The sequence below is a fragment of the Centruroides sculpturatus genome, unplaced genomic scaffold (genome assembly GCF_000671375.1).
Source record: "Centruroides sculpturatus isolate CEXI.00-Female unplaced genomic scaffold, Cexi_2.0 scaffold647, whole genome shotgun sequence".
Lineage (NCBI taxonomy): Eukaryota > Metazoa > Arthropoda > Arachnida > Scorpiones > Buthidae > Centruroides > Centruroides sculpturatus.
This window is the reverse complement of record NW_019385034.1, coordinates 346298-370016: the sequence shown is the minus strand read 5'-3', so window position 1 is coordinate 370016 and position 23719 is coordinate 346298. Positions and strand designations below refer to the sequence as shown.

The 23719-nt window shown below is 33.0% G+C and overlaps 1 protein-coding gene across 1 annotated transcript in view; it reads right to left on the bottom strand.

Moving 5' to 3' along the window:
• The window catches only part of LOC111633693 (histone deacetylase 1-like), an 82318-nt gene extending 66136 nt beyond the window's left edge, over nucleotides 1-16182 (bottom strand). Inside the window, exons 1-2 of the mRNA XM_023378308.1 lie at nucleotides 16051-16182; nucleotides 1598-1710 (exon numbers count right to left, since the gene is read on the bottom strand). Coding sequence (XP_023234076.1) covers nucleotides 1598-1710; nucleotides 16051-16096 — 159 coding nt within the window. The 5' untranslated portion in view covers nucleotides 16097-16182. The remainder of the gene's footprint in view (nucleotides 1-1597; nucleotides 1711-16050) is intronic.
• Nucleotides 16183-23719: the final 7537 nt, after the last annotated feature.

Below are 23719 nucleotides of genomic sequence, written 5' to 3'. Positions count from 1 at the left end.
CCCCCCCTTTTTCTCGGTGCGGACTTACTTTTTTCCGCTTGGGAAGCGCAAGTGTGCGCGAGTTTTCTACGGCGCTTTTCTTTCGTCGGTGAGTTGGTTTTTCTTCTATTTTTAAGTTACTAAAGGTGAATGGTGAGGAAACCTTCGTCTTAACTAAACATAAGCCCCAAACAAAATATAATGAAAGCAAAATAAAAGTAAAATAAAAATAAAGCTCAGACTTGGTTCCTTACAGCCCTGCCTTTTATCCCATGAGGCTATGAGCCATTTTTGCTAGGTAAGCTATGCAGGCAAGAAGCAGCCGCAAACTACACAACATTTGCTCGCGTAACATAGTCCACATGACGTGAATTCCACAGATATGGATTAGCTATAGAACAAGATTTTATTATAATCTATACCTGTAATCAGTCAGTTTTTGTTCCGAACTTTGAAACAGCATGGGAAAAACATGTTTACTAGTTAAGTCTAGTTAGGCTTAACTAGGCGAAAACTATTTATATATAACTACTTATATACAACGTTTATACTATATTCTTTTCAATATTGAATGTATTAATCATGTAATTTATGTACGTCGATAAAATTCTATTATTTCTTTTTTGACATGTGACATGTTCATGTAATCATCCATTTCCCCGTCCTCTCTTGCTAGCGTAACTGCTCTAGTTGTTGAATTCTGTGAACAGCGAGTGTACTCTCATATCACTGCGCTAGCAAAGGAAAAACCACTCAGGTAAGGGAAAAGGGGCGGAGCCTTTGACGTCATAGGTTGTGCTAGCGCACATTTGCTAGTGTTTTGCTCTTGCAAAGCGCTAGTTTGCAGCGGCTCATACATTTACAAATATGTGCAACAAGGCCATTCCATCAATTATAAGAATATTAATTAACACGTTAAGTGCCAATGTGTTACTGCTAAATAAATCACATTAATGATGCCATCATGATTTTGTATACTTTGACTCTCTATTTTATTATGTAAATTTTTAAACTTTTATTCTTTCATAATGAATTTTTCTTTTCTGTTAGGCCAGGATTATTTCTAATCCTTCATGTAGATGCTTAGTATTTAATACTTATATTTATTTTTACAAGCATGTTTGCATCACATGCTGTAGGCCGGATTGTGTTTCACAAGATCACTCGTAGTAGACATCCTAATAAAAACTTACCTACAAGCCAATCAGTTCCTTTTCCTTTACATACAAATAAAATCATGTAACCTGATCATTGACACAGCAATATAATGCTCTTATAAGTGAAATAAGCAGGACCTATGTTTCAGAAACAGAAATACAAATGATTTTTATACATAAGAACACACTCTTATTTGTATGAAGTTAAGCATAAAGCCAATCATAATACCATTAAATTGCCATAAATACAACTGATATAAAAAAATTACAAATAAATCTAATAATTTTGGATAAAGAATTCAAAGTAACTTCAAATTATTTTGAAATTTTAAAAATAAATTTAAAATGGGAAGAATAACTACAACAATCAATAAATTGTTTGTATCATAATAAATAAATAATATATTTTTATTTTATTAATTACCAAAAGACTCATTTAAATCTCTGTAAATGGAACTTACATATATTTCCATTTTTCTGTATAGTCCATAATTTAATATCAAGTTGTGAGTCATACGGATCCGGTGAGGCTTCATTGGATGTCCTTGTCCATAATAATAATTTCCAATGTCACCTGAAATAATAAGTGTGTTACCACTTCATAACTCTTATTGATTGGATAATGTCGAAAAGTCAACATCAAGTCAAATGTTTTCCGTTTGGGTCTTAAAATGAGTTCAAATTCCATTTTAGAATCCAAACACTCACTCAACATGCAATACCTGTTATTATATCTAATTGCGAGTTGGAAACCTTTGAGATTATATTAAATTGGATTAGCATACATAATAGTTGTATAATAGAAGTTTGTTAATCTGGCATCTACTTGACCAGAGTGATGCCAGGTCACTAGATATTTCTGTATTTTCACAAAATGTGATAGGTTATATGTAATCCAAATGCTGTACACTTTGTGTCAGCTATAATATGCAAATACTTAACACCTTATTCTTGCCGAGAAATATAATTTATTTGAACAAACTAACGTTTTCAGCCTGATTCACAGGCCATCTTCAGGTTTAGAATACATTTGAATTAGAATTCCNTTCTGTGTTGTTTGTGTGCTTGCCGTAGAATGACTGAATCTATGAGTAACTGTTATTATTATTATTATTATTATTATTATTTAACAAAAATAGAAAATAGTATTCTGTATGAGTAGTCACATTCCATTTGCTTAATAAATTACATCATTTACCTGGCATTTGGCACATTGTACAGAAATTTATAAATCTTAGATAATTTGAAATTTGATAATTCAAAGTCACAAATATTTTGTCCCCTAAATTTTGATCTAAAAAGGATTTCCTGTATTAGCATGAAAGTTCATTGTAAAAAAAGAAGCTTCTTTACATAAACTCCTAGTTATCACACTTACTAAGATATATTTTTGTATAAAAATACTTCACATCTCTTACACTTAGTCTAGCGCACAAAACTTAATGAATACACAAATATTTTCAACTACTTTAATGAAGGACACTTCATCAGGCCAGAGTGCCTTTTTTTACATCAAATAAGATATCTTGTTCAAGTATCCTCATCAGGCTGAATCAAATTAGCCTGATAAGGATAGTTGTATGCTATCAAAAGTACTTGCAACTTTGAATCAAAAGTTTTTAACTTCATAAGACAGTATGTTACATCGTAACATTACATCATTATTTAGTTTGAAGTGTAATTAATTTTCTCATGTATTAAATTACTTAAAAAAATGAAAAATAATTACATCATTCCTTTCCAGAATAAATTGTTATAATATTTTTCAAATATAATTTGCGGCGACCATCACAGAGTCGTGAGATGGCACCACTCCTCTAGGAGTTCCCCGAGAATCCCGGACTGAAAAACGGGGACGAGAGTTTTCCCACAGGAGATTCTGGGTATTGTTGCTTCTTCTTGTCGGGTGATCGCTGCCACGAGCACATGTAGCTCTCTCTCAAGTGTACTCGTAAGATTGTTGTGAATATATATTGTTTTAGTTTAAAACATGGTTGTGGACTTAACTAATTCACATTTACCGCCTTCTGATAAAGACAGTCTTTGTGGAGATCGAAATGGATGGAGAAAGACGGCCGGGTTTTGCCTAACTGACGGCGGCCATCCATTACCTCCAAATTAATTATTTTCCAGGATCCTGGGACATAAATCATTTTTTCTCAAAATCCCAGGATAAAATAAATATGACATACTTGAATAATCCCAGGATAAGCAAAATTCTGGGAAATGAGAAACCTTGTTATGACTACTTAAAAATTAGTTTCAACTGAAGTAGTTGAACTTATAAAAAAAATGGAATGCTCAAATTCAAGGATCAAATTAAGATAATGTAGCCTTATTTAAACATGAAATGATGTTAAAGAAATACTAAATTCAGAGCCTGTTACCGGTGTAATTTGTGTGAAAAAAATCTCCCTTTCACAAACGTTTTTGTGAAGGGAGATTTTTTGAACTTTAGAGATAGTTCTTCTTCAGGTAAAGAAATTCCGTTGGAACGCGAATATTCAAACAAAAACCCAAATACTCACATAACGGAACTCGCTGAGATAGACATGCACATCGGTGTGCGGAAGTTGATATTTAAAGATTGCTGTTTATAAGGGCCTGCCACGCTAGAGAAAGATTAAGCTCATCTTTTCGATTAATACATGTGGTCATGCAGCTAGCCTTGTAGATGTATATGGCTTCTAGCCATTTTAGATGCACTAGGTGGGGTGCAGAGTTGATGACATCAGCTTTGTCGAATTCCAGTTCGATATCAGGATCAGACGCAAAGGTGACCAGGGCCATGGTGTATTGCCTGTGTCAAAGGTCTGCTTGATGTTCATTTATTCTGGTAGCCAAAGAGCGCTTGGTTGAGCCGCTGTATATGATGCTCGCGTCGCATCTGTTATACTTGAGTGGTATGGAGTACACACCGGAAAGTCTGCTACGAACCAGATAATCCTTTCCATTTCTGAAAATCTCAAAGATTATGGGGCATCTTCTATAAGCTATTTGTAACTGATGTTTTCTAGCAATCTCGGCATATATTGCTTTAGCATATGGGTTAAAGGTGACTGGGAGGCGTAAATGATCTTCTGGGTTGGTGCTGGTCTTTGCACTTGTAGCGGGTGCATATTGTGAGCGTTGATGTCGCTCAATTAGACAGTGTGTTAGACCAGGATAACTGTGCCTGGCTGCTATCCTCTTAACATATTTTTATTCGGTGGAAAGGGCTTGCGTGGTGGACGAATGGGAAAATGCCCTTCTAACGAGAGTATTAAATGCTGCAGCCTTGTAGGTGAAGGGGGGTCTTAGGATTATGTCACCTCTAAGTACATACCGATGGGTTCCTATGTACATACCTATGGGCCCCTTCACCTACAAGGCTGCAGCATTTAATACTCTCGTTAGAAGGGCATTTTCCCATTTGTCCACCACGCAAGCCCTTTCCACCGAATTAAAATATGTTAAGAGAATAGCAGCCAAGCATGGTTATCCTGGTCTAACACACTGTTTAATTGAGAGACATCAACGCTCACAATACGCAATTCATCAAAAATTTTATGGACGAAAAAATTATGTAATTTTACCTAATATTGTCATAGTATTCTATAGATTTCTTATAGATTAAAATTTAATCTATGTGTTTTACTATCGAATATTTTATTGAATAAAAATTATTATTAATTTTTTTTTCTATTTATTTATATAAATAAATAGAAGATGATTTGCTTTAGTTCATTTTCACAGAAAAGCATAATGCCTCACAGAAAAGCAAATCATCTTCTATTTATTTATATAAATAAAAATGTAATGTTCGTTTGTTCCTACCGATTCCTTTGAAATTTTTACACAACGCTGCATTCGAATACGCACGTGTTTTCATATNCAAAAATTCTTTCACCAATATTTAGAATGAAACTTCAGGGTGGACATAGGCTGCATATTATTCTGTTAAACATTCATATAAATTAAATGATATCATCTAGGGTTAAGGCTTTTATGTCCAACAGATGGCGCTATGAGTACGATGCCCTAAGTTTGCTTTTCTGTGAGGCATTATGCTTTTCTGTGAAAATGAACTAAAGCAAATCATCTTCTATTTATTTATATAAATAAAAATGTAATGTTCGTTTGTTCCTACCGATTCCTTTGAAATTTTTACACAACGCTGCATTCGAATACGCACGTGTTTTCATATAATATACATGTCGAAATCCCTCCCAGGAGATAAAGTGCTTACCATAGATGGGATTAAGGCTTACCGTAAATAACTCTGCTTCTATTTATACTATTTTAGATGCGGGTTTTTGCGTTTTTGATTGCGTTTTAATAGGGTACGTCAAGAGAATGTACACTAAGAAAAAATTATTTGAAAAATTCCCCCCACGAGGGGAAGTGTTATAAATTTATAATAGATACATTTTGAGCCACAACAACGCATGGCGGGGTCTGCTAGTTTCAAAAATTTTGAAATCCAAATTGTTGAATTTGAAGCATTCTATGTGTATACCTTTGAAGATGAGCAGAAGAGCTCAAAAATACTAGGGGCATTGTTGTTTTGTGTTATTTATGATATTAAATTCTCCAATAAACAATAATACATTTAAAAATTAAACATCCAAACTAAACAGAAAATCTGCCTTATCAGTTTTAATTAAGCAGAGATTAAACTTGAGGATATGTCTAACTAATAAGCAGTTAAATAAGCAAGCCAATGACAGCCTATTTCATATGAAATAAACAACTATTTGTATTTGGTTTGATTATTTATCAGCTTGTCAATCTTAGGGTGCATCTATAAACACTTCAAAAGAATATTTTCATTACAAAAATATGTCAATTTTTATATTCAATAATCCTTTGTTTTTCTTATCTGTAGAATGATGAGTTTTCATTCAAAGTAAAACACAGGAAAAAGTCTAAAAATATCATGTTAATTTCCTATATACTTAAAAATAATTCAATAGATTACATTCAAATGCTTGATTCTTGCACAAGAAACTTTATATAATAATATATCAAAATTATTTGTGCAACTTGAAAATGTTTCTTTTTTAATAATTAAAAAACTATATTCTTTAACTCATAAAACACAAAATTGGCTTTATTTGTTCAAAATGAAATCAGCTGATGGAAAAATTGTTTGACAGATTTTTCTATATAAGTTTCCCTTGTAGCCTGAGGGGTAAAAACAATTTAGTCTTTAGGTACAGTACATGAACAGAAAACGTTTTTAGAGCTTATGAGTTAAATACAGTAAGACCTCACTTAACGCTACCTCAATTAACACAATGATCTGCTTGAAGCCTAATAAGCAAAAGATGGCAATTCGTCATAGCACTGTACAGGTATACCTCGCCTTACGTCGGTAATTGGTTCCAGGAGAGGCGACGTAAGTCGAATTTACTTGTCCCCGAATCTACTTGTCACTAGGCTAAACCATAAATTACTATTCCCGGTTCTGAATTTATTTATTAATGCACTTTTAATAATATATGGTTAATAAGGATCTATTTTAAGCTTACAAACAAATAAATTTTAGTTTTTAATATAGTACAGGAAAAAGTAGATACTCGGGCTTATTTTACTGCTGCTACAATAATTATTGCTGTTCCTATGGGTATCAAAATTTTTAGTTGGTTGGCTACTCTTCATGGGTCTTATTTTGTTTTTTAATCTAAATTTACAAATGTAGGAACTGTAAATATAGTACATACTTGTAAATGTATATATTTTAATATGATTTTATGTGCTTTAAACGTTTTTCTAGTGATATTACGACTTCAATATTTGTGGCAGACAGACGTAAAGTTGAATAAAATGACTTAAACTTGATTTTTATTTTTCCATATACTTTTTTGACAAACAACATATAATCGGGAACAATGTAACTTGAAATGACGTAAGTTGAGATATACCTATACTTTCCCTAAATCTATGTTTGTTTAGTGCAATTTTGGAAAAAATGCAACATTACGGATGCCATAGGAAGTATCAACTTCGCTTGGCAAGAATTAACTGATAAATACATGAATGGAGTGTGGAAGAAGTTATAGCTGGAGGTATCCAAGAATTCTCAACGAGAAGAACCTATCACTGTATCGTTACGTTAACCAAATTGTCAACTTAATCGATATAGCAGGACTAGGAGATGTAGACGAGCAGGATATTGAGAGTTACTGCAGTTTTCTGGTGAGCGCGTTACCAATGACAAGCTTCAAGAACTGGCAGAACAAGGAATTCATGTAGAACTGAAAAATAGTGATTCTGAAAATGAAGAACCCAAAGAATTTTTCTACAGATTTCCTTAATAAAAGTTTGGTAATGATAACTGAAATCGTCAATCAAATTGTAGTGAATGATCCAGATTTTGAAAAGAATGCAAAAGTAAGATGAGGCATTTTGGATGCACTCTCTTGCTACAAGCAACAAATGAAACTACATGACTTTATTGCAAAAAACAAGAATTTCAGAAGAGCCAGGACCTTCATCACAAAATATGAACTTTACATTTCTGTGTGCATATGTTTGTGTTATTTAACATACATTATTATGCAAATTAATATAAAAATAACTTAAAATTAAAGTGAAATCTGTTTATTTTTGGTCGCTTGTTACCCCTTCCCTATTTACTCTGTATTAAAATGACCTCATTTAATGCTATTTCGTTTAGTGCTTTGTCATCTAGGAATATATCCCTGGCGTTAAGCAGGGTCTTACTGTATATCTATAGCATACAGCATGTAGGACAGAAATTACAATTGATAGATCCTGTTTTTATTTGTATGTCTTTTTTCAAGTAGAATCAGTGCTTTTTTTGGAAAAAAAAAGTGATGGAACACTCATCTATTGGTGTCCCGGGCTAGTAGTGAAATATAAAACAATCAAAATGACAGTCACCGGTCACAATTAGCACTGTGATTCCTGCATTGCCGCCAAATCATGACACAACCAAACACGAGCTGAGCAGTATGTCACAGTCACCACAAACTAAGCTTGCAGTACGCATGCATCGTACACAAGATTCGGCACACAAGCAGAAACAGGACCTGCTTGTGTGCTGAATCTTGTGTTGCCGAATCTTGATAATTTTGTTGCCAATCTTCTATGCTCAACAGAGCGATCAACATGAACCAAACATCAAATTTTCAAAAATTCTCTTAAAACTTTTAAAATATATTGAAAAAAGGTGGTGGAACGCTGTTCCATTGTGTTCTATGACAAAAAAAGCACTGAGTATAATACATAACAAAATGCCATACAGAAGTTTAAACAATTACATTCTAGTATATAAATTAGTGATGCCACGAATATTCGGCTACTATTCGGTATTCGGCCTATTCGGCTACTTTTTTTAATATTCGGTATTCGGCCGAATGTTGCATACTATTCGGCTGAATACCGAATACCAAATCATGGAAAAAAAACGCACATATTACTCAAAAATGTATTTATTTTAATCACAAATGATTACATTTAATACTTAAAATCTATCAGTGGTAAGTTGTGATGAATGATAAAAATTTTTTCAGCATTTGTTGATAGCAAACGATTGCGCTTTTCCTCATAAACTATACCTGCTTCTGAAAACAGCCTCTCACTATATACACTACTGCCGGGAGACGATAGATAAATCTTAGCAAATTCTGTCAGGCTTGGGTACTGTTTTGCGTTTGCTGACCACCACTTGTAAAGGTCTGCCGTCCAATCGAGGCGAACAGTTTTCATATAAAAATCAATCTCATTTGCAATAGCACTTTTCTCCTCCACATCCTCATCATTTTGCATATTTTCTGTAGCGACTTTGTCAAAACAGTTCCAGAAACTGTCGTGTATTTCAATGGTTTTATCATTTTCATTGATATTCCTTTTCTTACGAAATAAAGAAGAATCATCATCCGTACTAGTAGACTCGTCATGACTAATTTTCAGAGCTTCTAAAAGAATTTTTTGTTTTGCTCTTTGCGTTTGAACTAATCCCAGGAAACTGGTTTTGAAACGCGGGTCAAGAAAAGTGGCAACCAGATATTTGTCATTCTCATCAAAGTTGAACCATGTTTCAAGCTCAACTTGTAGTGAAGATCTCATTCTCAATAAATTTGGTGTTCTATCTGCAGTCTCTTCCTTTCCCAGGTATTTCAACAATGTGACAACATGTGGAATCACTTCAGAGATGCAGGAAATACCTGAGCTGGTTATTTTCATAATCTCTTCAAACGGTTTGAGAAGTTTGATACATTGTTCCATTAGCTCCCACTGAGAAGGTGTTAATTAATTAAAATTAACTAAATTAATTAACATCTACAGTAAATGGATGGTGAGAGAAGTGTTCGAAAATCTAGACAAAAATGTAAAAATTAAATGGATATCTTATCAATAACATTAGGTATGCTGACAACATTGATCTGGTAAGTAACACCAATGAAGGGTTACAGAAAATTTTAAATAGATTGAAAGAAGTGGGTAAAGCAAGATACCAAATGAAAATTAATGTGAACAAAACAAAAGTTATGATGATCTCACAAGAAGAAAACAAAGATCTAAAGATTATGTTGGATGGAAAGAAAACAGAAAAAATAAAAATATTTGAGTACCTAGGAAGTTGGAGAACTAAGGATAACAGATACAATTATGAAATTAAAAACAGAATAAAAAAAGGCTAAAGCTGCTTTCGCACAAATATCCTCAGTATTAAGAGATAGAAATGTATGCAAAAAATTGAAACTAAAAATACTCAAAACAATGATTTGGAGTGTGGCTACATACAGATGAGAGTCATGGACAATAAACCAAGAAGCAGTTAATAGGATAAATTTCTTTGAGATGTGGTATCTTAGAAGAATGGAAAATATTACAGTAGAGCATCAATTGGGGACTGGGGTTGTTTGGAAAATTGATTTTTCGGATAACCGATTATGTACAAAAAAATAATTATTAATATAGTATATTAGTATATCCCAATAATAGTATATTAATATGTCCCATGTTTAAATTTTTCTCCATTGCGTGTCGCTTCACGTTGAATTTTCATCAATGTTAAGCCTAACAAAAATTTTTATAATAATAATCGTGACTATTGTATCATTAAAAATTATTTCTTTATTTTGTACAAACAAAATAAATATATTGAAAAATATAAAAACAAAAAAAATTATACTTTAGAAGCTAATCTAGAATGAAAAATGTTCAATTCAGCATGACACAGTCCGACTGGAACACTTGGTTAACCGACGTTTCAGTTGATCAATGCTCTACCGTAGATGAATAGATAGCATAACCAATGAAGAGGTTATAAGTAGATTTGGAATGGAAAGAAACCTGAAGGTCAGCATCCAGAGAAGAAAAACAGCATATAATAAGAGGATCCTCAGGGGAACTGATAAAAATTGCAGTTTAAGGAATGGTGGAGGACAAACAGAGAAAGGGAAGACCTAGGCTAACGTGGCACATCAAAAAAAGGACTGGCTCAAGCTTGGGAAAAGCCTACAACCATGAAGAGTGGAGAAGAACTGTCCATCAATTGCATCCCTCTGTAAAGAGGACATCATGTGAATGAACGAATGAATGAATTAGAGCTAAGGACATTGTTCTCTGTGCGGGCATAAACATATTAACAGATCACATTACAGTAGAACCTCGAAAACTCGGCCTAATGTGGACCGAAGGGTGGCCGAGTTTGTGAAAATGCCGGGTTATCAGGAATGGGGTTAAAAAAAATAAGTACGAGTGTTTCCTCAGAAAATACTGTACTGTACTTGTATGTATTGTTTACTTGAGAATATAACAGAGAATAAACTGCCCAAATACCCTTAAACAAAGGAAAAGTACGTCCTTTATGAAGGCATAGAGCCTTTACTACATGAAAATGAAAATTAATGAATACACTGTGTACAGTAATTTACCTGATAAGACAGACCTCAGAAAAATACTTTACGAGAGCTTTTATACTTTTATAAAACTGTCTATAATGAAAATTAATTAACTAAGGATTTTTTTTGCCCTGCCAGGGTGTGTCCGAGTTATCCGGAGTGCCGGGTTATCGAGAGCCGAGATTTCGAGGTTCTACTGTATTACTAGTTAATGACAATAAAACAATGAATTATGGTATATGTTTTAACTTCCAGCAATCTATGCATGTGTGCTTTCTGCTATCATCAGAGTAAATATGATGTCATAAATTGAAAATCACTATTGGATAACTGTGTTATGTTACAAACCTGTTTCTAAAACAAGGAAAGCTTAACCAAATTCTGATGAAGTTTTTAACCCCCACAAAGCTCACTAGAAAACATCATACTGAAAATATTTACTACCATTATTTGCTACAATTAATGGCTTTGTGCAACCAACATATTTGGAATACAATATAGCATTAAGTATTGGTTAATCCAACTTATCTAAGTTTCTAAGAAACATTTTATATTGAAAGAACAAGTAACTGATGTATACAAACCATCTGTATTTTTCTTTCATAATTACTGAATTAATCAATGCAGTTTGACAATGGATGAAGTTGAAGAAATACTAATATTTTTAGCTCAGACCATCTTCAGGCTTGGACAGATGAAAGAGAAATGGTAATGATGTTATAAATTTTACAGTGTGAAATTTATAACATTATAACATCACTACTAACATGTCTTTAAACAGCAAGGACAAGCACTCCTTTCCTCCTGCCTGGCATAATATCTTCTGTCTTTAGCACCAACTACACCATCATAGTCCATCTCACTTCCTGTTCCCCTGCTTATTTACTTTATCCCATCTTCCTAACTGGAACTGGTATTTCATTTTCATCTTTCTCACCTGAAGATGACCCATTAACTGAGTGGAAAACATAAGCATTCTTTCAACTTCACCCATTGTTAAAGGTGCATTGATTAATTTAGCAGATCAACTATAATAGTTCCTCCTTGTTTCCATAACTGCTGTAAGAACATTATTTAAATGACTCTAATTTAATTAATACAGTCCACAAAGCTTGAACATTTATTAAATAGTTTGTAATGAATTTCTTAAATTATTTTTATTTCTAAAAATATAAGATATATCACTGGTGACTTCAAACCTTTAATGATCTTGGCCACTTTCTCTGTTGTGAAAGTGGTCAAGATAATTGAAGGATTTTGTTAGATTTTAATAGTGCTTGTTTAATGCCATTAAAACTCATAATTAAAACAACATTAAGACAGACAGTTAAACGTTTTTTTTGCTCTAAAAGTTATTTACAGCATTGAGCAAAATATATTAATAATTAAATTCATATATTCTAGTTCACAAGAACATCCAAAGTGGACAAAAGTATAATATAATACCAATACTTATATATTAATGAAAGTTTTTAATGATTAAAATATATTCTAAATATAACTAAATTATTTTAATTTAATAAATGCAAAATTCAATAAAAAATTTTTGCATATTTTAATTTAAAAATAAATTTGTGTGTTCAAAATGTTAAAAATATAGGCTAAAAAGCCTATATTTTGTGATGCATATCTATATATGAAGGTATTACATATGCAGTTTAGTCAACATCAAATTTTGCATTTTCTCATCTCTGTTCATTTGACTCTTTATTCATCAAGAATCTTCTTTCCTAATAATCTGTCAGGACACGTGACATATCAACGCCATGTTTCCTAATAAATTATTTAGAAATAGACATCTTCCTGATTAGTGAAACTTTTTGTTTATTATAATTGGTGTAGCAATGAAAGAGGTTTTTTTCTCAGGTTCTTCCTAGGATGCAACATCTGTTTCTTCCATGGACAACTATTAAATACTAGAAATAAGTTCTTTCTGAGCTACATTCTAAGATTTAAGACCTACTTTTGCTACATTTTTTTGAAAACAGAGAAAAACTCTAGAAATCCTTAAAAATTAAACAAGACACAATTTACAACTGTAAAGAATTATAAAACACATTTTTTATATACAGTATATAAAAGAACACATACAGGTAATATGTAACTATTTTTGTTTTGTTATGAAAGTGAAACAAGAAAACTGAATACACAAAAGAAAGAACTCTAATTTCAATATGTAAAACCCAATAATTATACATTAAAGCCAAATAATAGCCAGATTATATCAGGCTATATTACTATTACTATTAATAATTAAAGGCGAAGAAATTCAGCACTAGAAATAGGCATTTTACTTAGTATTTAATTAATTATTAATAGTAGTTGTAATATAGCCCAATATAATCAGGCAATCATTTGGCTTTAATATAGGGGTCATTCTAAGTTAAGAGGTACTTTCAACGTCCATGAGAAAAAAATCACATTTTTTTCAAAAATTTGTTTGAAATAATGTTATCATCTTTCAAAACTCACCATCTTCTTTATGGTCACTTAAATTCATTACTTAAATATACTTAATTTAGTCATAATAGTACTTCAAACATGAAAAACATATCTCCCCTGGCCTGTCCCCTAACCGATTCTGTTCGTGTATCAGTAATTTTAAATACATAGAAATGTAATAAAATATGAAAATCATTCATTTTAATAAAATAGGATAAGTAAATTATTGTAATCTAACAAGTAAAATTACGTAATATTTCTTTTTCATAAAAAAATATTTACATCTAATTTGTCCCGCATTTTTCGCGTCTCGTCCCCTGGCATTTTGTATTTGTCAAAAAACGATGTTTGTTTACTTTGTCGCGGGAAATTGTGACCTTGAACACATTTCATTGGATGTGAAGTTAGCAGCAAGCATCAAGCGAGCTAACCACGCAGCAATTTTGTCAGTGATTTCGGTAACGTTACTCTGTGGGTACAGTTGTGAAAGAGTGAAGTGATCTCTCCCCTGGTAAGTTTTATTTTGTGATTATTTATCTAAGAACTTTATTTTATTTGTATATTTACTGTTATTTGTGCATAGATTCTCATATTTATTTGTTAATTGTGTACGATAAATACTCTTACGATTATTTCGGTTTTCTAATGAAAAATTATCTCCCCTGTCATATCTCCCCTGCCTTTTAAGATTCCAGGGGAGATATAAAAACGTCAGATCATAGTATTTTTATGGATAACACGTGAACTGTCGTTCCGTAATTTAGTCAATATACATTTTTACTCTTTTAGCCTATCTCATACATTTAATTATGGTATAATATGTCTTTTACAGAATATGTTAGCAAGGAAAAAATGGCACATGAAGAACGCCTAGAAAAAAATCGTGTAGCAGAAAGATTAAGGTACCAATGCATAAAAAATGACCCTGACAAATACGTACTACAAAAACTTAAAGAACATGAAAAGTATCAAAAGAAAAAAGAAAAAGGAATTGTTAAGACTGTGAACCAAATGACCCCCCAAGAACAGCGAAAAGCTAGAAAATTGAGGAGAGAAAAAGCAAAGAATCGTAGATGTCGTTTAGCACTTCAAATCATAAGTAATGAATCCACAACCCTTCCTAGTTCGGATAATGAAGACCCACTGCTACTACCACCTCCTCAGAATGAAGATATTAACAGGCTGCTTGAAAATAAACAGTCTGATAATTTAATAATTATAAAATGAATAAATAAAGTTGATTCTTAAAAAAAAGTCTATTTTCTTTCATAAAGCAATGTTAAAGTCTCTCTCTCCCCTGTTCATAAAGTATCCTACCTTGTACACCTAGTCTCTCCCCTGTATTGAGTATCTCCCCTGGTCATTCATAAAACAAGATAAAATAAATAAATTGACTGGCCACCTTGCAGATATGCACAAATTAGTTATTTCAATAAAAATGTTACATATTTAGATTAAATTTCTAACATTTATGTCGTGGCCACATCTCTTAACCAGTGAGTACCTCTTAACTTAGAATGACCCATATATAGAACAATAATTTAATAAAAGCAAACCCTTTTCGAGCAACGTAATTTATTACAGATCCAAATATTTAATCATAAAAATTTAATTTCAAAAAATGATAAGAAACGTAAGCATTTTTATAGTAAAATAAATGTTTTTAATTACGTAAAACATAGAAATCTTGCACATTTACAACATGCATTAAAAGTTGTTGCAAATCTTCAACAATAATTATTTTGATTTTACTAAATTTAAACTTTTTAAATCATGTTTGCTATAGTAAAGCAATATATATTTTATTACTTAATTTTAAAAATATATATTTTTTTATTTTAATTTTTAATTAAAAAAAATTTAAACTTTTTAAATTTTGACCCAATGAAAATTATTGTTACTTTTTTAAATCTTGAAAACAATGAACAAAAGCTGTCAATTGTTTGTCTATGATAAAACAATAAAGCCTTCTTTCAATTGTTAATAATACATAAAAAAACAAAAATAAAAAAAATACATTACTTAAAAGAAATGAATATTTTTGGATAAAATAAGTATTTTTATTTTTCAAAACTCTATTAATCACCGCAATCAACTAATTAAAGCCATTACGGAGTAATTAGTGAATCCGTTGCACGATCGAGCTACCGTAGAATTCTCGATTTTTACAATCAAGCGGAAAAAACTTCTTTTATAAAATGCTCATTTTTAAATAATTTTCTTCCAGTATTTGTACAGAAAGTTTACATTCTTCTTTAATTTGCATTAATGTTATATTTTGAAGTAAATAAAACAAAGATGTGTACACAAAATCAACAAAAGGGTCGTATACAAAATCTACGGAAAGCCGATGGGACACATCGACTCCTCTTCCACAGTTCCATTTTTTTACCAATAAATTTTCAATTTCACACGTTATTGCGTATTTTTATTGCATTTTAATACCTATTTATTACAATAAATTACATATTTAATTTTTTTACAAATTATAATTAATTATATCACCATTATAAATAAATTCCTTTTAAATGCATAATTACGATCGTATCAAAATATACGCTTTAGTTTATATTTTTAATTTATGCTATGCATAATTAAAATAAAAGGTTATTTACCATCATAATAATAGCAAACGTGCTTTTTCGAGTGTGATGTCGCCATTTTCGCACAACTATACTACTACAATACAACTGGCCGAGATCGGCCACTGACGTTAACCACACGTGATGCCATCCAAACCAATAAGTTTCGTTAATATCTATCATGTGACCAAACGTAAAGGAAGTTTAAAATCACGTGATTTTGTTTAATCGAATAAGATCATTTGAAATTATTTCGTTTGTTACAGTGTTACCAGTTGATCATATAATTCAATATTTAAAATTTTAATTATTTTTTTAAAATAATTAAATTCTGAGACGATTATTTATATAAAAATATTATTATTTGGATTAAAGAAATTATACAATTTAAAAGTTTATAGTGTTTAACTTAATTATCTGTTAATTATTATTTTTTTGTTTTTGATTTTTTCCGCATTGTGAGTATTCAATCGTATCCATGCCTGAACTCTTCCGTGCCGAAAATGGGGGCGACCGGTGGTGACGGACGCTACTAACTATCCATTAAAATTTTCTTGTGTTGTTTGCCCGGTTCCTTCACAACGATAGGGTTACTTCTTAACCGTCAGAGCCTTTACTGTAGATGGCCGGATGACCAAGCGGTTAATAACATAATAATAATGATAACTTATAGTATTATTTGTATAAACAAAAAAAGTGGGGTCCCGTTGGACTTCAATAAGCCCTAGACCCCGAAAAACCTAGATCCGCCCCCCATCTTGGGTTTCTCGCAGCAGTAAGTTGATGCCTTAATTGCATCAGTCATCCAACTAACTCTCGTGACTAAGTGTATCTGTTGAGGTTTGACAACGTAATATAATAGGTATTTTAGTTATTTTATAAAATTATACGTTACAAAGGATCTGATTTTTTCCCTAGTTTTGAACTTCTTTGTGAACGGCCTTTTTAATTATATTAATTGAGGATTTGGTCAGGTCCATAATATGAACAGCTGGATTACGAAGAATGGAGCCCGACAATTATATAGAACAATCCGCCCATTAAAAATGTTTAAGATTTGTGTTTAAACTTTAACTTGGGTTCTCCAGAGTACCATCTCGACCGTGGTTATTTAGTCTGTATGATTTTAGTACAACCAAACTTTTACAGTAACTATAAATTTATGTTTATGATATTTGATAAATGTATTTTGGATCTTTTCAATTAGGCTTATTCCATGAATTATCATCTCTTAACTTAATTCTTTGAACAAGAATGACCTACAAAAAAGAAAATAAATTTTATCTAAGTTTATTTGCAGTTTTACATCCAAAGGAAAACGTTTTTCAAGAGAGGAATTTTCGGTATCCATTTGTTTCAAAAATTTAATTTTTTTACGATCTCTATTCTTATACGCGTTATATTGCAGCGATCGCGCCTATCACTTCGCGTCTAAGATAAAACATAGCAAAAAAAATGTAGTACCGTTCAAGTGCTTATGTGTGCACCATTTAGGGATTGAAAGCTCCCATTTATGCTTCTCTCTTTCCCGAGTAAAGGTTATTAATATCGATGTAATTGCCAAAAATAATTGCTATTGAGATGACTGTTTTTTTAACTCTTTCCACTCTGTGGGCACTAAATGGGCCTCTTTAAGCAAGCCCATTATGGGTTCAGCCAGGCCCAACAATGGGATGGCTAGGTGGTGAAGGACGGGACCCGACATATTCGGACGGACCAGCCCCGAAAAATTCCTGGTGATTCGATCCGATCGTTGGGCTGCCACCTTGACCGCTCGGCCATTCTGCCCTCTAATATACAAGCTGTTGTCAATGTGTATGTGAATTCCTTATAACTCCTGCAATTTTCGTCTAAACCAGATAAGATTTCGGTTCTATTCGTCTTATGTTCTGATGGAATGTATAGGCTATTTATTTTTCGGAAATATTAGCTATAGAAAAAACGTTTTATCGATTTCGGATCGGGATCGCACTTACGTTGCAGTGACGTCAGTAATCACGTTTGACATGGAAATTTCCCTTAAGTTACATTTTAAAATATTTTGGCAAATGGCGTATTTTAAACATAGATCATTAAATTTAAAATGAAAAAAAACAGCTGCATCGCAATAACGGTCTAACGAGCCCGTTATTTAGAAAATATTATCGCTAATCTAATTAACGTACAGTACATACAATTTAGCTTTATTTTATAAACGTGGAATTAAAGACTCGCTATTTTGTCAAAATAATAATAATTTCTAGGAAAAAGAGTAAGAGTAAAATTGGTCAGGTAAATTCTAGATCTAAAAGAATAACTGAAAACCCCTGAAGGCCGTCAAGTCCGATTCTAGCAACATCGAGTAAGAATGGTTTTGTCAAGGGCTGCAGAAACAGCATGAACGAAGCTCGTTTCAATTCTTCAATCTACTTTCTTATAAAAATATTCCGTCTTGCTTGACGGGAGAATTTCTAGTTGATAATATATTTAGATGCTACTATCCTGATTGGGATAATAAATAAAATAAGCTCACCGCATGAAATCACTTCTTCGATTTACTGGGTAGAAATCATTTCTCAATTTTATCAAAGCATTAATGTAACTGTTAATAACTTTCATTAAAATATTGATGTGTTTTATAGATGTTGATGTACAGTAGTTTTTAATAGCGGCCGGATGTCTAAGCGGTCAAAATGACAGCCTACAGCTCTGGGGGACCCTGGTTCGAATGCGAACGGGTCGAAAAATCCCCAAGAATTTTTCGGGGGGTGATCCGTTCGGTTATGCCGGGTCCCGTCCTTCACCACCCGGCAGCCCCATTGTGAACCTGGCCGAACCCATAATGGGCTCGCAAAATGTAGGCTCTATTAGTGCCCACAGGGCGGAAAGAGTTAAAAAAAAGTAGTTTTTAATATAATGTAACTAATGTGAAAACTATTGGCGATACGTGAAAGTTTAACTACCGTTGATATTAAACTAGCCTCTCCCCAAATAACAATTATGTTATTTTAATATGTGATACTGTGGCGGTACGCCATGTTTTTGTAAATAGGGGTAGATATAAATTTTATTTCTACTAAATTCCTTTGTCTTTAACGTGTTTCTAGAACTTTCTAACCTATTCCTTTTCTGTGGGTGGGGGACGACCTTTGTCCAAGGACAAAGGGGAGAAGACAAAGGGGACATTAAGAAGCCCTGAGGCCATCAGGAGAACGAACAAGACACTTTTGGGTCAGCGTCTGAGGTGTGCAGACGTAGGAAAGAGCAAGCTAGAGGTTTGTCACCTAGTGGGACAAACGGAGAAGGCTTGGAAGTCGTCTGCGAACGGACGAAAATTAGAAAGACACCCAGATTAAGACCTCAAGAAAAAACGCTCCCGAATTCTCAAGAGACGGAATCAAGAGGAAGGAAATTGAGTTAATTCAAGTACCGATATAGAGAAGATCGGAGACTCCCAAGTTTACCCGGGTACCCCCACAAATCTGTCCTTTATACTTGTCTCTTCTCTTCGTATCTCTTAATTTCTTCACCCTTCTTCCTTAGCATATAAGCTAGATTAAGGTAGATTTAAGTAGTTGTAGTATCTTAAACCATAATCCTTTTATTGTCGCGAGCACGTGTTCTATTTGTGAAAATATAGAATTTTGTCGGACGGATTCGAACTTGTGCACGTACTATAGTTTGGGATCAAGTGTGTTTAGTGTAAACGAACCAGGTGTACGAAGGACTAAGTAGCTGTAGTTGAATAAATATCCTGTTTAATTTTATGGTTACTTCTTTGTCATCCTTTTTTGTCCTCCACACCACCACAATACAAACCGGGTGTGACGGCGTGGATAACGAACACGCTGCTCCTCTCTCCTCCGTCAGATCTGCATTCGTGACTGAACTATCGTATTACTCCGCCATGAGTACTGTAATTCCACATTCAATTAGTTATAACTCGCTCTACTGCCCACAGAATGAACTGGTTTTGGGATTGCATTATCATATCAAACACTACCTTTGTGCCAAAATTCATCAAACTCGGTGGTGAACGTAGGTGTAGTACTCGATTGAACCCATTATTCTAGTGGGAAGTTTCCATACAGTACCAAGTGGTCGACTCTACAATCCTGGCGAACCTTGATTTTCAGAAGGAGATTAGCTTTAAACGAGGCAAAGGAAAGGAACGACGCTTGCCCGTGAATTTCGGTGCAAAAACAGAAAACGAAACTAAATGCCAATTCGACTACTTTCTTTAGGAGCGAATTGTTACACCTATGTATTTCTCGCTTTTTTTACTGGTTTTTTTTCTCTTCGCCGACTGTTATGTGCTATTACAAATTACATTAATATCTATAAATTGTGAAAATTTTAGATATGTACAGTTAATAAATTATTTGAATTAACTTTTATTTTTTAAAATTACATCCCCGAAAACCCCCATATCGATTGACAATATTTAAATTTCTCAACCGAAAATATGTAAATGAGAAAATGCCACAATTACTTTTTGCAAATGTTTCGCATTAAATTTTAACAAACGTGTTTATTATAATGTGAAATCAAAGGAAACAAATTGAAACCCAACAGGAATTACTTGTTTACATGTGTTTAACAAATGCAATTATCAATACAATTCAGTTTAAAAGAAAATTTTATTCGTCTGATATTTATTTTGATCACTTTCTCATTCATTTTATTCGTTTTATCTCTTAAAATAGATGAAATTTAAGAAAATTTTGAAATTTGCAGGTTTTTGTGATCGACGTCCTCTTTTTCTTATGAATGAAAAATCATTGGAAGAACTGACTACACGTTGGTATAAACTTCTCTGTTTTCCGATTCCATTGTCGATCAGGAGCGGGGCTTTCGTGTTCTTTAGCAGGCCTACCCATAGGAATGGCACGATCGACTTCGACAGAAAATTCGTCTGTTTTACTGAAAAAATCCTCCATAAAATTTTCCCAAGATTGGTGCTTTCTTCTTTCATCCGGTCAAAAACCATTTTCGATTTTTATTTCTAATTTATGAAGAGATTGAAAATTCGATTAAATGTAATTTAAAATATTTCCATAACAATTAAAATAGTTTATCTTTTCATTGTTGCGGGACTCGTTTAATTCTGTGTAAATGATACTCGAAAACAAAATATCATTAACTGCTCTACACGAAATCATTTGTCAAAAACCCCACTTTTCTATTTGAATACTTTAATTAACAAAAGTTTCCTCCAGATTTGGATTGGGTTGAATTGATAGAATAAGAAAACGAAACACAATGGGGCACTCTATTAAAAGGGGTACGTTTTATGGGAAATTGGTTCCTATTTAGATTCGTGAAGAAAACCCGGAAAACTCCACGCGAACCCACAGCTAACTGCTGTGTTCGGTGGTCCACTCGACGGTTAAACAGAACATCGCACAGAGTAGACTATTATATGCACGGGCAATTAATATTAATTACCGGACCAGCCTGTAGCCATCATTATTTCTGTATCCGAGAAGAATGATGCCGATGGCAACAAACTAGACGATGGAGTGATATCAATATTTAAATGTTCTAGTAAATGCTGTACTAAAATGTTATTCAGAAACATGGTTTAAAAGTCTGTTTCAAAATATTTTTAATGTTTTAACTTTAAAGAAACGTTTTAAATATAGAAATAATTAACCAATAAAACTAATTTATTACCTTTCTCATTAATTGATTATTGTTACTCTCAATTAATTGCTGACGTTTAGGACTTATTAGGACTGTTGTGTTTGGAAGACAATCGGACAATTTCTTAAATGCAAATTTTGTAAATTTTAATTTTAAAATCTTATATTTTTACAAACATCGAACAATAGCCACTAAATGAATGATAATGGAAAATGTCTGTATTTTATATTCCACGAAATTGTGTGATTTTAAACTAAATTAAGCACTTGTTCACTTATATGCTCTAAATCATTTTGTGTATTCTTAATTACTTATCTCTTGCAAGTTTATAATTCGTAGATAATTTAGTCTATGTCAATACAGACAATTATCCTTTTTACTTTTCCGACTTTTTATAAAAGGAAAAGTACAGCGTGGTTATCGTCTCAAATTTTTACTTTTCCTGGCTGTTATAACGTTATATTGTAATCGTCTCCTGATTTTTGGAATTTCCACGTTGAGACTCCCTGAACCCAAAAAGATTTTAAAAAACTGATACTCCGAATGTGTGTAGGTGTTTATTTCGTTTAATATCTCAGGTTGGGATATAGATTAAGAAACGTAATTTGGCATTGTATCTTGTGTATAAGGGATATTGTTGCTATTAAGTTTTGGTAGTTAAAGTAAATGGGGTCACGTGTCATATCTCGAGTGGGATCGGACTTAATCACAATTTTACTCGGTATTGGTATTTAAAAACCCATCTCTACGCTCATAACACTTTTTTTTTTATTTCATAATAACTAATAATAAAAAACATTATTTTTTAAATAACATTCATAAAAATGACGCCACACAATTTTTAATTCATCTTAGTGTTAAGAAACACTAAGATGAATTAAATCATAAGTATTTTTCACCGGGAAAGTGCTGATTTTTTTATCCCTTGACTTTGACATTTTTTTTTTTGGTCTGTCCACCCGTAGGCACTAAGAGGCCTATGAGGCCGTAGAGATGGTGCACTTGATGGTGAGGGACGGAGAAGCAGGCTTCGAGCCGTCACCTCAACCGTCTGCCATCGTGTCAGTATTGGATTTTTTTACTCTTCCCATCTTTCCACCCGTAAGAGAAATTATGGGAATAGCCTTCGTGGGCCTGTAGTACATATATTGCTTTAAAAGCTTTTCGTAGACAAATTATTCTATACAGTATATATAAGGGGGGAGTGGGGTGATCTCAGAGAAATTGGCTTTTGTATGGGATTGTCATCTCGCTTGCATTTCTAGTTGGGCTGTGAATCTTTATTTAAACGTTTCTCCAATGCACTTTCAAGAGATACCTTTATGAAAAATTCACAACTTATTTTTGACCAACCACAGATTTATGTCTTCAAAACCACTAGGAAGTTTTTCCTTATGAAAATGATGGATGACTTTCAGATCTCCTGCCAGTGTAGTAACATGAGTTTCATTGAGAGACAACTGCAAACCTCCCTAAATCGCATAGAAAATTGGTCAAAGACTAATGGTTTCAATTTCAACATAGAGAAGACCTCGTGCATCCACTTTTGCCGAAGGCGTAGTTTGCACCTGGATCCCGAAATTTACCTAAATGGAGTCAAAATCCCAATGGTGAATAAGGCAAAATTTTTGGGTGTTTTAATTCGACCATAAACTGACGTTTTCGCCACACTTGCGTAATTTGAAGAGTAAACCTTCTAAAGGTACTTTGCTGCTCATCCTGGGGAGCAGACAAATGTTCTATGCTCGGGATTTATAGGGCCCTTGTCCGCTCAAAGCTGGACTACGGATACATTGTTTATGGCTCTGCGTGAGAATCGACTCTTTGGATGCTGGATCCAATCCATCATCAAGGATTGCATTTGTGCACTGGTGCTTTTCGAACTTCTCCTGTTCAAAGTCTGTATGTGGATGCTTATGAGCCTCCACTATCTCTTAGGAGAGAACAGTTGTCTCTTTTTTATTATATCAAACAGAAATCTCATACTAAACCTTCTGTTGATTGTAGAGTATCAGATACTCAGCTGAAAAGACTATTTGAAGCTCGCCCAAGCTGTCCCCCTATATTCGTCATAAGA